Source organism: Mus caroli, chromosome 5 (assembly GCF_900094665.2).
Source record: "Mus caroli chromosome 5, CAROLI_EIJ_v1.1, whole genome shotgun sequence".
Lineage (NCBI taxonomy): Eukaryota > Metazoa > Chordata > Mammalia > Rodentia > Muridae > Mus > Mus caroli.
The window spans coordinates 42,365,471-42,378,235 of record NC_034574.1 but is presented as its reverse complement, the minus strand read 5'-3'; the positions used below and the strand labels follow the sequence as shown (position 1 = coordinate 42,378,235).

The 12,765-nt window shown below is 35.1% G+C and overlaps 1 protein-coding gene across 4 annotated transcripts in view; it reads right to left on the bottom strand.

Moving 5' to 3' along the window:
• Slit2 (slit guidance ligand 2) overlaps positions 1-12,765 on the bottom strand; it is a 325,678-nt gene that overhangs the window by 58,605 nt on the left and 254,308 nt on the right. For all 4 annotated transcript variants that reach the window (XM_021161790.2, XM_021161792.2, XM_021161791.2 and 1 more), the window contains 6 exons: positions 11,409-11,575; positions 10,326-10,458; positions 6,193-6,261; positions 4,122-4,193; positions 3,183-3,254; positions 1,613-1,684 (listed from right to left, as the gene is read on the bottom strand). In XM_021161790.2, the coding sequence (XP_021017449.1) occupies positions 1,613-1,684; positions 3,183-3,254; positions 4,122-4,193; positions 6,193-6,261; positions 10,326-10,458; positions 11,409-11,575 (585 nt within the window). The remainder of the gene's footprint in view (positions 1-1,612; positions 1,685-3,182; positions 3,255-4,121; positions 4,194-6,192; positions 6,262-10,325; positions 10,459-11,408; positions 11,576-12,765) is intronic.

Below are 12,765 nucleotides of genomic sequence, written 5' to 3'. Positions count from 1 at the left end.
AGCTAAATTACCTTCTGACTAGCAACCGAAATATACAGTTGAATCATAATCTAGGGAGCCCTCTAAAATATTATTGCAAAATCATAACACTTTATCTTGTGCAAATCAGTGTCCACATTTTATCAAGCATCACAATGCAGTGTTTCCTTTATACATATGTCAGTCCCAAACAGTTCAAATCAAAGCACGAGCCAAATGGTAATTTTGATTCCTTTGCTCTCTATTGACATTTCCCAGTGCCCTTCTGAATTGAAGGAGAGAGAAGTGAGTAAGAAGAACTGTTAATGATCTACAGCGTGGAAGAGAAATGTGTACCACGGAGGCATAGCTGAGCCCTGACAGGACAGAGGACCTTTGAACTGGATCACTGTCCGCTGTCATGGGGAGAGTCACATAATGAACTGGACCCTCAGGTCAAGCAGGACTTATGCTGTGCAGCCTTCTCCGATCCATTACCCTAAATCCACTTCCTCCTTTATGTAGCATTCTGGCATCAGCCACACACCTGACAGTAGCAGTTTTTATTTTCATACTGTAGCTCATGAATAGGGCATGAGTTTGCAAAGAGAGCTCTTCATATGGATCTTTGGTGAGGTAGATGCTGAGGCTCAAAGATTACATGGTAGAGGTCTTTCCTCCTGTAGCCTCTGGTCTAATGGCATAAATATGAATTGGAGGTATCCATCTGATAAATGGATATATACAAACCATACTAATACCAGAGCTTCCATAAAGCAAATTCAGATAAAATATGACTATATATTATTTTTCATGTCTTTCTAAATTTTCTAAACCTTTATCCTCTTTTTTTTTGAATTCTTTTGAATTTTACTGAGATCATACTGGCTTTGACATCCAGACAGATAATTGCTACTGGATAGCCCAAATATATCATCACGAAAGGAGGCTTTCTAGCCTTAGATTTCTTTTCTTCCTTCTAGCTTTGAGATATCTTACTATTACATCTAGTAATAGGCTAAGGATAAAATTCAATACTGCTAATGTTGTGTATATGTGTGTGCATGCATTATGTCTATATAATTTAGAAATAATGAATATATGAATATATTTTATATACTTGTATATATACAAATATATATGTCTTTCTCTCTCTATATATGTACATAATCCATTTCTACCTCCATTTTTATTGCAACTATAATTATGGGGATAATACAATATTCAGTGCTGTCCATGTCCATATTGACAGCACCATGGTCAATGCTATATTTGTGGAATAAATGAATCAAAGCAAAATGGTATATGATTCATGGAGAAAGTAGTGCATGGGACACAGCTTTGGAAAGTAGAGTTGGGTAAGAATCAGAGAGCAATCAAAAATAGTGCAGAGAGGCCAGAGGTCTGTTTTCATATAAAAGACACTTTTAGCTGAGTCAAGACCACCCACCTGATGAAGATTGCCAGGCCAAAGAGTAAATTAAAATTTACTCGTAGGTGGCAAGGTATTCAATCTGAAAGTCAGTACATTTTCTTTCAAGATTCAATCAAGCATAGCTCATAGTTACAGCAAAAGAGCAGTAGAAGACTATTGCAAATATGTTAATCAGAGAGCATCTGAGCCCAGCACTGCATCATTGAGCCAGGTACTCACAAGTGTGACAAGGCTGACAAGTCATTGAAGGCACCTTCAGGCACAACAGAAATGTCATTTCCATGTAAAGACCTAAAAGAGAAAAAGTTCAAAGCATATTTCTACACGTAGAAGGACTTCATTCTTATTGAACATTTTAGTGGAAGAAGGCAATCTATTCAGTAAGCTATGTTTGAACAATAGATATCTCTTTAGGAAAGTAAAAGCCAGCCCATACGTCACATCATCTACAGAAAATAAATTGTATATTGAAGAGTTAAATGTAAGATGAAATTAGCAATTCCTTAGAACGTATGCTGTTCATATAATTGTAGGATCAGGAAAACTTGCCACAGTATACTATAAATCTCAGAAACCAGAAAGAGAAGAATATGAAATAGCCTACATGGTAAAATTTACAAAATAAAGTTAAGCTAAGAGGCTGTGTGCAAGAAAGTGGATGGCAAATATCATAACCACGAAAGATAAGACATTTAAATCCTTAATTAAAAGGTGTAAAATCAATAGTAATTGTACAGATGTTGTACTATACAGTGAAAGTAGTGTCCAATAGATAATGGCTAATGAAGCAATGAGGCTTCTTAGAACACACACTGCAAACGCTCAGCAACGATACAAGGACTCAAGTGCTACAATCATTTGAAATACAAATTAAAACAGCCAAAAATTCATTCTGTCATCGCAAAGTGAAAGGTTTACAGAAGTGCTTTGAAAGGATATTCTATTACACTCTTACTGGAAAACAGAATTAAGTCATTGACAAAATATTGTTTGGGAGACTAGCTGACAGTTCCTGAACTATCCTAATATCATGGAAAAAAAAACTCCATAACAGGGAATCCCTTCTATACCATCACTTTCACGCAACTACATCTGCACCAAGATAAAACCATAGATGGTTCATTTGAGTGTCATAAAAAACAAAGATTCCATGAATCCGAATGCTAGTGGACACGGGCAAGGTTAGCAAAGGTATTTTCTTCAATCCAAGGCAGAGTCTGTACTAGGGAAACAGTTGACAAACAGCTACACACGGTTAAAAAAAACCACACTAACGTGTTATTTAAAGTAGCTCATGGAAGAACAAGATAAAATCCTCCTCATGACTGTTAAGAGTTATATAACTGTGGTGGATAAAAAGAAACACCAAGAACAAAGCCTGAACGAATATGGTAAACTAATTCACTTCACAGAAAAGGATTCAAGTATAATATGGTTTCTAAAGAAAATAAGTTTCCCTATTTTATCATAAATTAATTGGACCTATATGTGTTAGTATTATAGTATATATCAGTATATTTATTGATGTCAATATATTGCTATATACTATAGTATATAGCAATAAATGACTACCACAGTAACATGTATTACACAAGAGGAGGTAATGTTGTCTTAATCCAAGTACTTGTACAATGATACCATGTGAAACAATTGTCCTAACTTCAAATTTCCAGTAAACTGTGACATCATGAAATAGCCATGAATAACAAACTGATAACATCACCCCCCGGCAAAATAGCCCATAACTCAGGTCTCCAAGAAATGTGATTGTCAAATACAGGATGCTTACAGTAACCGAAGAGACTTCAATCCATCAAAAGTTCGTGGAGGGATACATCTCAGACGGTTGTAACTGAGGATTCTGTAAATAAACATATGTCAGCTCATCTAACATGGGAATCAAGTAATATACAAATGCCATTTTAAAGCAAAGCAGTTCAGAAAACAGTCATTTGAGCAATTTATGAATTGAATGTATATATATATCATTTACATTGCTCATCTCTGTGTTTTAATTCTACTATGATAATCCATTACCTAAATATAACTTAACAGTTTTCTTACTATGTACACATGCCTCACTCATCCTCTGACTGGGATATCATGCGCTGTGTGGTGGTTTGAATGAGAATGACCGCAGAAGAGGCTCATAGATTTGATTACATGGCCACTGGCATGTGGCACTATCTGAGATGAATAGGAGGAGGCCTTGTTGGAGGGAGAGTGTCACTGGCTTTGAAGTTTCAAAAAAACAAAACACAAAACATTCTAAGCCCAAACTCTCTCCCTTCCGTGTGCGTGTAGATCCAGATGTAGACTCTGCTTCTCCATCCCCAGAACTGCCTGAGTGCCTCCATGCTCTCTGCCATGATAAAAACGCACTGAACTTCTGAAGCGCCAACCAAGCACCAATTAAATGCGTTCCTTTGTAAAAGTTTGCTGCCATCGCGGTATCTCTTCACAGTAATAAAACTCAGATCAACACACCCGGTAAGCTTAGTCTAAGGATTTCTCATAATTGTATCATGGTCTTAAAGAATATTTTCTGTGTGTGTGTGTGTTTCTTAAGCTACACCTAACATTTTGAGTATCTTTTCCTCTTCATTGTTTCTATTTCTCTAGATGGTATTAACACTCCATAAGATGACAGGCTCACTCTGGTCACCAGGCCCCATGTAAAACTCCCTTCTCACCCCAAGAGTAAGTGAATATTCAGTACCACACTTACAAGGTGAGAAGCTGGGTCATGTTGCTGAAGCTTTGATTGGAAAGGGTGCTTATTCGGTTGTTACTTAAGTCTCTAAGAGAGAAAAGCGAAGACATCGAGCTTACATTAACCACACTATGCATCATTAGGGTTTGGAATAAACCACCAATCCTTCTGGTTCCATTAGCTCTCCATTCTGTAATTTCCTTTCATGTATATATATATATGTATATGTATATGTATATGTATATGTATATGTATATACACACACATATATATACATATGTATATATATATGTATATCTGTTAATACACAAATTCAAATTTGCTAATTGGAACAATCTTTGAATTAATTACATTCAAACTGTCATCATAAGAATACCTGTGATTTGACTGGTGGCTAAGTCACTGACACTCAGAAAGTTCTCAATAAATATTTATTTAATGAATAGGTACACATGGTGAATGTTGCTAATTGGCTATTTCAGAATGCATTTTGTATTTTTAACCATAAAATATATTATGTGGATATTAGCATTTTCTTATTATATATAGATTCACATGTATTCAACTATTCTAACACATGAATAAAGGGAAGATCAGTAAGAGATAAGGGTCAACTCTTCTTGTATTTAAATTCCAAAATATGAGTAAAATAGACACTGTCAATTATGAAAATGATAGGAACATTATAGGAGCCTTATGATCCATATTTTTGATGTTGAAATTCTAAGTCTAAATTTTACGAAGTTGCACATATTTATAAAAATATATTTATATAATGAGCCAGTAGTAATAAACATTTCTAGAACCACAGATCTCATTTTTAATTTGTTATAAGTAATTGTGTGCTTTCCAATAAATGCCCCAAATCTTTTAAAATTACTTTCTGAAAATCACAGCTAGGTTATAGCTCAATAAAACACACCTGTTCTTCTATTAATAGTAAAAGGTATGGTCAAAGTAGTTTTCTCCTTAGGTAGGCCCTATGAGAATTTCTATTTGAACTTCCCATATTTCATGGAAAATGGAGACATTGTCTTCACTTGCCTCTGTACATGTAGATAAAATTTACACAGATCATGTAATAATTCCTTCTCTTGAACTTCTTGGAACTTACTACTTTGGAATAAAACCTGTTCTACGAAACTTAACAATCTGCCTCTGAAACTAGAAAAAATATACATATATATACACACACACACATATATATATATGTATGTGTGTGTGTATATATATTTATATATATACATATATATATATATTAGTATATATATACTAATACTAGTGGTACTGTAGAGCCATTAAAATATTTTACATTTCCTACTTTCTCTATGTGCTCTGAAATGCTCTCAGTCACCAGCAAGGCTACTCGAACATGGGAAATTATATGTAACAGGGCTAGGCCTTTTTTAAAAATGAGGTGTGAAACTAGATCAATTTGTGTACAGATTTAAATGTCTCCATGTTTGTATGTCTTGCATTCAAATTGTCATTATAATATCATTTCATTCACTGAATAGGAAACGAGTTATTTTCTGAAGACAGAAATCTCATCTGAACAAGGAGTTAGTCTTTGGAAATGAATACTCAGAATGTCAAGATCATTGTCTAGAGTTCAAATCCAGATGCTTACTTAAAATGAACTTTAGTATTTATAGACCGTAAATTATTTTAAAATGTCTTACATAAGAAAGTCAAGCAAAAATATATGTTCAAAGCATTGACCACATTTTGTTTGCCATATAAAATAAAATATTTCCCCACTATCTTTATGATTTCTAACAATTAGCCTCTTTTTGTATCAATAAAGCATCCTTTTTACTGCTTGCATACTTTTTTTTTTTTGATTACTTAGATATTATTCCGTCTTTGCTTCTTTGGCTAGACGAGCTTTCCCTAATACTCAGCATCACCTGACTGATGTTCAATAGAGATGTAGCTAGTGATCCTGAACCACAGTGATCTAGCAGAGAAGCAGGCCACTGTAAGTGATCTATGTTACATGAAAGGCTCTCTAAATCTTCTGCATCTTGCCATTCCCAGTTTAATGAAATAAAATAACATAATGATGTGAAAATATTCTACTCACATAAGTGTTAAATGTTTGTAGTTAGAGAGTTCCTTCGGGACCAGTGTAAACTGGTTCCCATCCAGATACCTAGAAACAAGGACAGAACAAGGTCAGCTTAAAAAGTTAACAGTGGGAAATCTCAAACCAAATGGCCAATATTTACTTTGAACAGAGATGAAGAACCACTTGGCAGTTTTCTCCTTGAGATCATGTTCCAAGCTGCGATCATTATTCAAGACAAGTAAAGGGCAAATTACATAGTAGTTCAATTTAGTAGAACTCCTTGTGGCTCACTTAGGCTAATGCATAAAGCTGAGTACAGAATGGTGAGTTCAATATTTTGTGGTTTAGCCAAAAAGCAAGCCAAGCATCTAGCCATTTTTCTATCAGCAAGAAGGTCTATCCAATGACTTATATATTTAAGTGGCCACCAGTTTCTTTGCATTTATAGATAGACAACACCATGAAATGGAAGAATTATTAACCAAGCCTAGTTATTAAGTTTAAGTATTCTTTTCATTGCATATATATATATATATATATATATATATATATCTCAACACATTTGCTAAATAACAATGAACAGTTTTAGGATTAATTTTGAGTGTAACTAGACATAACTTTAAGGTGGTAGATTTAGTGTAATAGGGCTTTCATAGAATAACAACAAAATTTCAAGTATACTGAAATTAGCATTGGAATACAAAAGAAAATTTCAAATAAAAGTACACTTTTGTCTATCTTATTAGACATAGGCAACTTACAAAAACATAGTAACTCACGGGATATAAAAATTTAAAAAATGCTAGGATTTAGACCTATGATGCCACAAAAAGAAAAAAAAACCTTCTTTTTTCAAAGTGGTCCTTTCCTAGACAATATATATTACAAGAGTCTCAAGCACTTGGGTCATCTGCCCCGAAGTACAGCTGATATCAATAGTAAAACATTGAAGATATGTGTGTGTGAGAGTGTGTGAGTGTGTGTGAGTTTGTGAGTGTGTGGGTGTGTTCTGATCCAATGAGGTAATCATTCTTGAAACCTCAAATTGAAATTGAAATTTTAATGTTTATAGGAAAAGTCAGGAAGTTGCCTGAGATAAAAATCTACAATATTTTAAAATGTAAACAGATCTGTAAAATACACAAGTTGTAAACATACGTGACTGACATGAGATTATATGTTGCAATATGACTTCTGATAAGTCCTCAAATTTTCTTACACATATTTTATTTTGCCCACTTCCTTTCCCTATCACATTTTTTGTTTGTTTGTTTTTTATTAGGTATTTATTTCATTTACATTTCCAATGCTATCCCAAAAGTCCCCCACACTCTCTGCCACCCACTCCCCCATCCACCCACTCCCACTTCTTGGCCCTGGCGTTCCCCTGTACTGAGGCATACAATGTTTGCACAACCAATGGGCCTCTCTTTCCACTGATGGCTGACTAGGCCATCTTCTGATACATATGCAGCTAGAGCCAAGAGCTCCAGGGGATACTGGTTAGTTCATATTGTTGTTCCACCTATAGGGTTGCAGATTCCCCCAGCTCCTTGGGTACTTTCTCTAGCTCCTCCATTGGGGGCCCTGTGATCCATCCAATAGCTGACTGTGAGCATCCACTTCTGTGTAGCTAAGTTTTTCTAGGTACCACCAGAGGGAAGCAGTGTACCGTGAATACCACCAGTCTCTTAGCCCAGAAATGCTGCAGCAAGACAAAAAGACTCAGAAGAAAACTCTGTATGTCTATTTGGAAAACAGTGCAAGAGGGAAGGTATACGACACTGATTAAAACTAACGAATACCATTTGTTCAACTTGTCTACCAATACATGGTTATGTTGCCAAATTCTTTAATAATTTAATGTAATACACACACACTTTTTTCAATATGAGTGAGTATATGACTGGAGAGAAGGCTCTTGCTGACTTGGTAAGATTCTAAGAATAATCTCTCCAGGAGGTGAAACTTGAGTTTCAAAGATGAGTTAGTTTCCTCCTGATCTATTTGGAACAAACTATTCTTCATAGAAAATAAAAGAAAACTATTTGAAAAGGAACTTTGGTGTGATGTCAACAGAAGACTCAACGGAAGAATAGAAATGCATTTATGGCATAAATAGGGTCAATCAGGAAATTAAGATTAACACAGAAATGAAAGAATATTTAAATTTTGTTGATGAGTAAAAACAAAAGGCTAGTTAAAATGGAAAAGAAAAGCATTCAAAGAGAATGTGGATGCTATGTCCCTCACTGGGCTATTTATAAAATTTCACTTTGCATACAAAATACAGGTTTGTAATTGGGAGTGGGGAAACGTTATAGATCCCTATGACTATGTGAAGAAATATTAGAACGTTGTTTAATGAAATATACTAAACACAGTGCTAACAGTCAATTAGCTCTAGTGTTTGTTAGGAGAGAAAAATAACTGACCAGTGAAAAGCATTTCAGTTCTATTTATTTATTTATTTATTTATTTATTTATTTATTTATTTATTATTGTATATCGGATCACATTACAGATGGTTAAAAGCCACCATGTGGTTGCTGGGAAATGAACTCAGGACCTCTGGTAGAAGAGTCAGTGGTCTTAACCACTGAGCTATGTTTAAGTACAGCATTCAGTTCTACCGTTCTAAGGCATACATTCCTGTTTGCTAATACTGTTTACTCTCTGAATGTTTGATCCAGTACCAAAATAGGATCCATGAATTGAACATGACTTGAAAAATGAGATCTTTACAAACTTAAGAGACATGTTCTTCACTTGATGATAGCCAAAAGCCTAAGGGGAAATAACTAACATATTCTTAACCTGATTGCTTATGTTGCATACTGCCCAAGTGGTAAAAGTGGATCATGTGGACTCCTTGCATGCATTGCCATGAATGATAGGCATATATCTGTAGAGGCCACATGCAGATTTAACGTTATTGATCCATGATTCCAGAGAAACAGAAATTAAATAAAGACTAAATGACTTACTTTGACTCAGATAAAATATTTTCCTATCAAATTGCAGTTTAGACATAAAGGAGTGGGATGAAAGTGGCATCCACGCATCCTGATGCTTGCATCTGATTTTCTTTCCATACTGCATGCATGGCATGGATGCAGCCATAGGGCTTTGAGCTGAAAGTCTGACTTCTGAAGGTCTACTTATATGGATATTGGCCATGGGATTAGTATTTAAATATCAGTTATTCAAGTATCAAAAATAACTGGCCACATGTCCTTTTGGATCTAATGGACACTGACTCAAAAAGGATAATGTTTCTTTAAATGAGAAAGATTCTGTCAGCTTCTTTTAATTCCAAGATAATTATTATCCTGTGTGGTTAAATATTGTCCCAGAAGTCATAGAGATTTAAGGATGTAGTGTTCACTAGACACAGAAAATAAATTAACTGTGCAACATTTCCCAAACTGTATTTGATGGAACATTAGTCTTGTAAAATGCACCATGAAAAAGTAAGGGGTGAGAGAAGCAGTAAGTTCAGGATCTATATGGTGTCTGCCTGTCCTTATTGGAGCACATTAGGCACAGAAAGTACAACAAAGGCACCAAGAAATCTTATTTATATAAAACGAAAATACATCCAACCAGCAATTCCCCAAGTTCTCTAAAGTGACTTTTGCATTATTGCTTTATAAAATTACTTTGTATTCATGAAGCCGATCTAGAAATGTGATCCTAAATATCTGTATTAGATCATTATCCCCTTGATGTATAAAACATTAGTTGGAAATGTAGGAAAAGGCAAAACAAATTAAGGCAGTTAAAAATTCAGCTTGACACAATTTAGAATCACCTAGGATAGAATTTTAATGTAAGACGGTCTGGACCAGGATTGTCTTAATTACATTAATTGTTCAGGGAAGAATAAGCTCACTGTGGGTGGTATTATCCCCTAGATTTGGTTCCCAAACCTTATGAAGTATAGAAAGAACACAAATGAATCTTCATAAATTCATTCTCTCTTTATTGTTGACTGTTGATGTGACTAGTTGCTTCTAGTGACTATCTTGATTTTCTTGTAATGATGGACTTGCAAAAAAATAAACCTTCTCTCACATAATGTTGGTTTTATCACTGCATTTAATAGGAGGTACAGAAAGGAAACAAGGAGGACAAACTGTACTTACAGCTCTGTGACATCTTTTGGAATACCTTTAGGCAAGACCTTCAAGCCCTTGTTGCTACATCGTACCACTGTATCCAAGCAGGTGCATTCAGAAGGACAACGGGAGAGTGGTGAGCAACTATTGTCATCATTTCCTAGATCACCACAGAAAAACGCAGACAGATTTACAGTTTAGAAGGGACTAGAATGGAGTTTTTATGTTTTGAAAACTTTAACAAAAACAAGGGTATTGAGCTATGTAAATAAAAACATCATTTCTGTATATAGCACTAAGTACTTACAGATTGGCATTGTGTATGCATTAATTTTGGGATCCCTAAGACAGGATTTCAGAAAAATAGTTCACATTCTAGTACTACCAACATAATTTTAATCTTACTAGGTAATTATTTGTTCAGTTACTTATACAGTTTTTGATCAGGATATCCAAATAGAAACTGGATTAAGAAGAAGTTATAAAGAGATGGACATAAAGGGGCAGATTACCTTCAAATTTTTAGAATCACATGTTAAAAATGTCAAACTCCAGTTAGCTCCCTGTTCACTGGTAATAATAACAGAACTTGTTCTACCCACCTCATAGGACTACAGTGAGCACGAAATCAATGGCCCAAGAGCACGAGAGAGGGGAGACTGACTGGTTGGTTTTAATAGAACTTCTAGATTATAATGGATTTTTGTTTTGCTTTTCAGATTTGGAAACAATTCCCTGTAAAAGACACACTGAGAAAAATAAGGCTAAAATTAAGCTCTATGAGTATCTTTCACAAGTTGGGAGCCTGGAATTCTTCTAGAACATTTACAAGTAGGCATTCGGTAGACCTGAATGTGAAATGGCAACCTGAGAAACGCAAATGTCTTGCTAGAACAAAGAACGAAGCTACAAAGAACACTGCACAGTCCTTAGATGTAAACTGGACCATGATGTGAGAGTTGTTTTTAAAAATATTTCTGCCATACCATGAGCCCCATTTGCTACCTTGTTCTACTGGACTTAAGGAGGCATGGTCCCCTGGATGACAGAACATCAGGTTGGTCCCGTGAATGAAGATCTAAGACCCATGATTGGTCATGCATTTCTTACCATCATCACAGGTGAAGTCCTGAATGGCTACATCCTGGATTGGGATTTCCTTCAGGAAGTAAGGTTTTTGGCATCGAGGATTTCCTGTTACAATTCTTTTCCTTCTGAGCCATTCTCCCAGCCATGCCAGGTGACAGTTACAGTTGAAAGGATTGGCCAAGAGGTTTCTAAGCACCACATGTAAACAAAGCGTAGTTCAGCTTAGAGTTAATCTTCTTTTTCTATATCCTAGGTGATCATTTCTTCACACGCTTTTGCTTAAAAATGATTCCCGCCCCACTCACAATCTTTGAAGGCTCATTTCTCTATATGCACACAATCATATACAAAAATGCCATGCATATTTTTTCTAAAATTTGTATTCCTGGAACTAAAAGACAATACATTCTCATAAGAAAATTCTTCGAAAAACTTTATGCAAAAAATATATGAAGGCAGTAATCTGGGGTTTATGCAGTGGATTGTGATAGATACTTCACTTACAAATATCTAAACATGTCAGAGATCTAACTTACTGTCAAACTCTCCTGCGCTGATAAAGCAGTGATTTAATATAAAGATGAAGGCTGATTACCTTATATTATTGAGTTTAACCTGACAACAGCTATTCCCGTAATTTGTCATCTCAAGATTTCCATCTCTTGCTTGCTCCAGAGAATAGCTTTCCTATCCAAACTGACAGCTGAGTTGATTAAATGCCAGTTATAAAAATGAATTTATGTCTACAAATCTCAATACTTTTGGCATCTCATACTTAAGCACAAACCTATTGACAGTCGTATTATTTATAAACATGCCATCTTTAATATGCACAAATTAGTCTCTCCATGTAAAATGTCACACTTCATGTGGGACAGGGATTAAGTACTCTACTGATAAATGGATGCTTGATTCTCTTTCTTTGTTTCAGTGACTCGAGCAGTCTCAGACATGTTTATGGAACTGTCCTAACTATCATTTATCCCCATTCTGTTGAGTTAGGTTAGGACTTAGAAACTGCTGTGACAGGGAAACCATCAGTTAATAGAGCTGTAATAGCAAACACCTTGTTGAGAAAATGACATAAAAAAGGCCTGGAATTCATTGTTCAAAGTTTATTTTTAAGCGGTTTTTAAGTTCTGTTTGTAGACATAGAACTATTCTCAAGTTTCAAGTTGTCTACATAAAATATTTTCTGAAATAGGCTCAACTCACTCTGCCCAAATTTTTCAAAGGCATAGTAATTGGCCTCTGGCAAATAGCTTTTACTTTCAATCTGTTCATCTTTATATTCTTTTGTCACCAAGAATGATTCTTTTAGAGTATAGATGGTTGGTAATAAATCTATCAATTCTGTTTTTATAATACTTATGTTAAA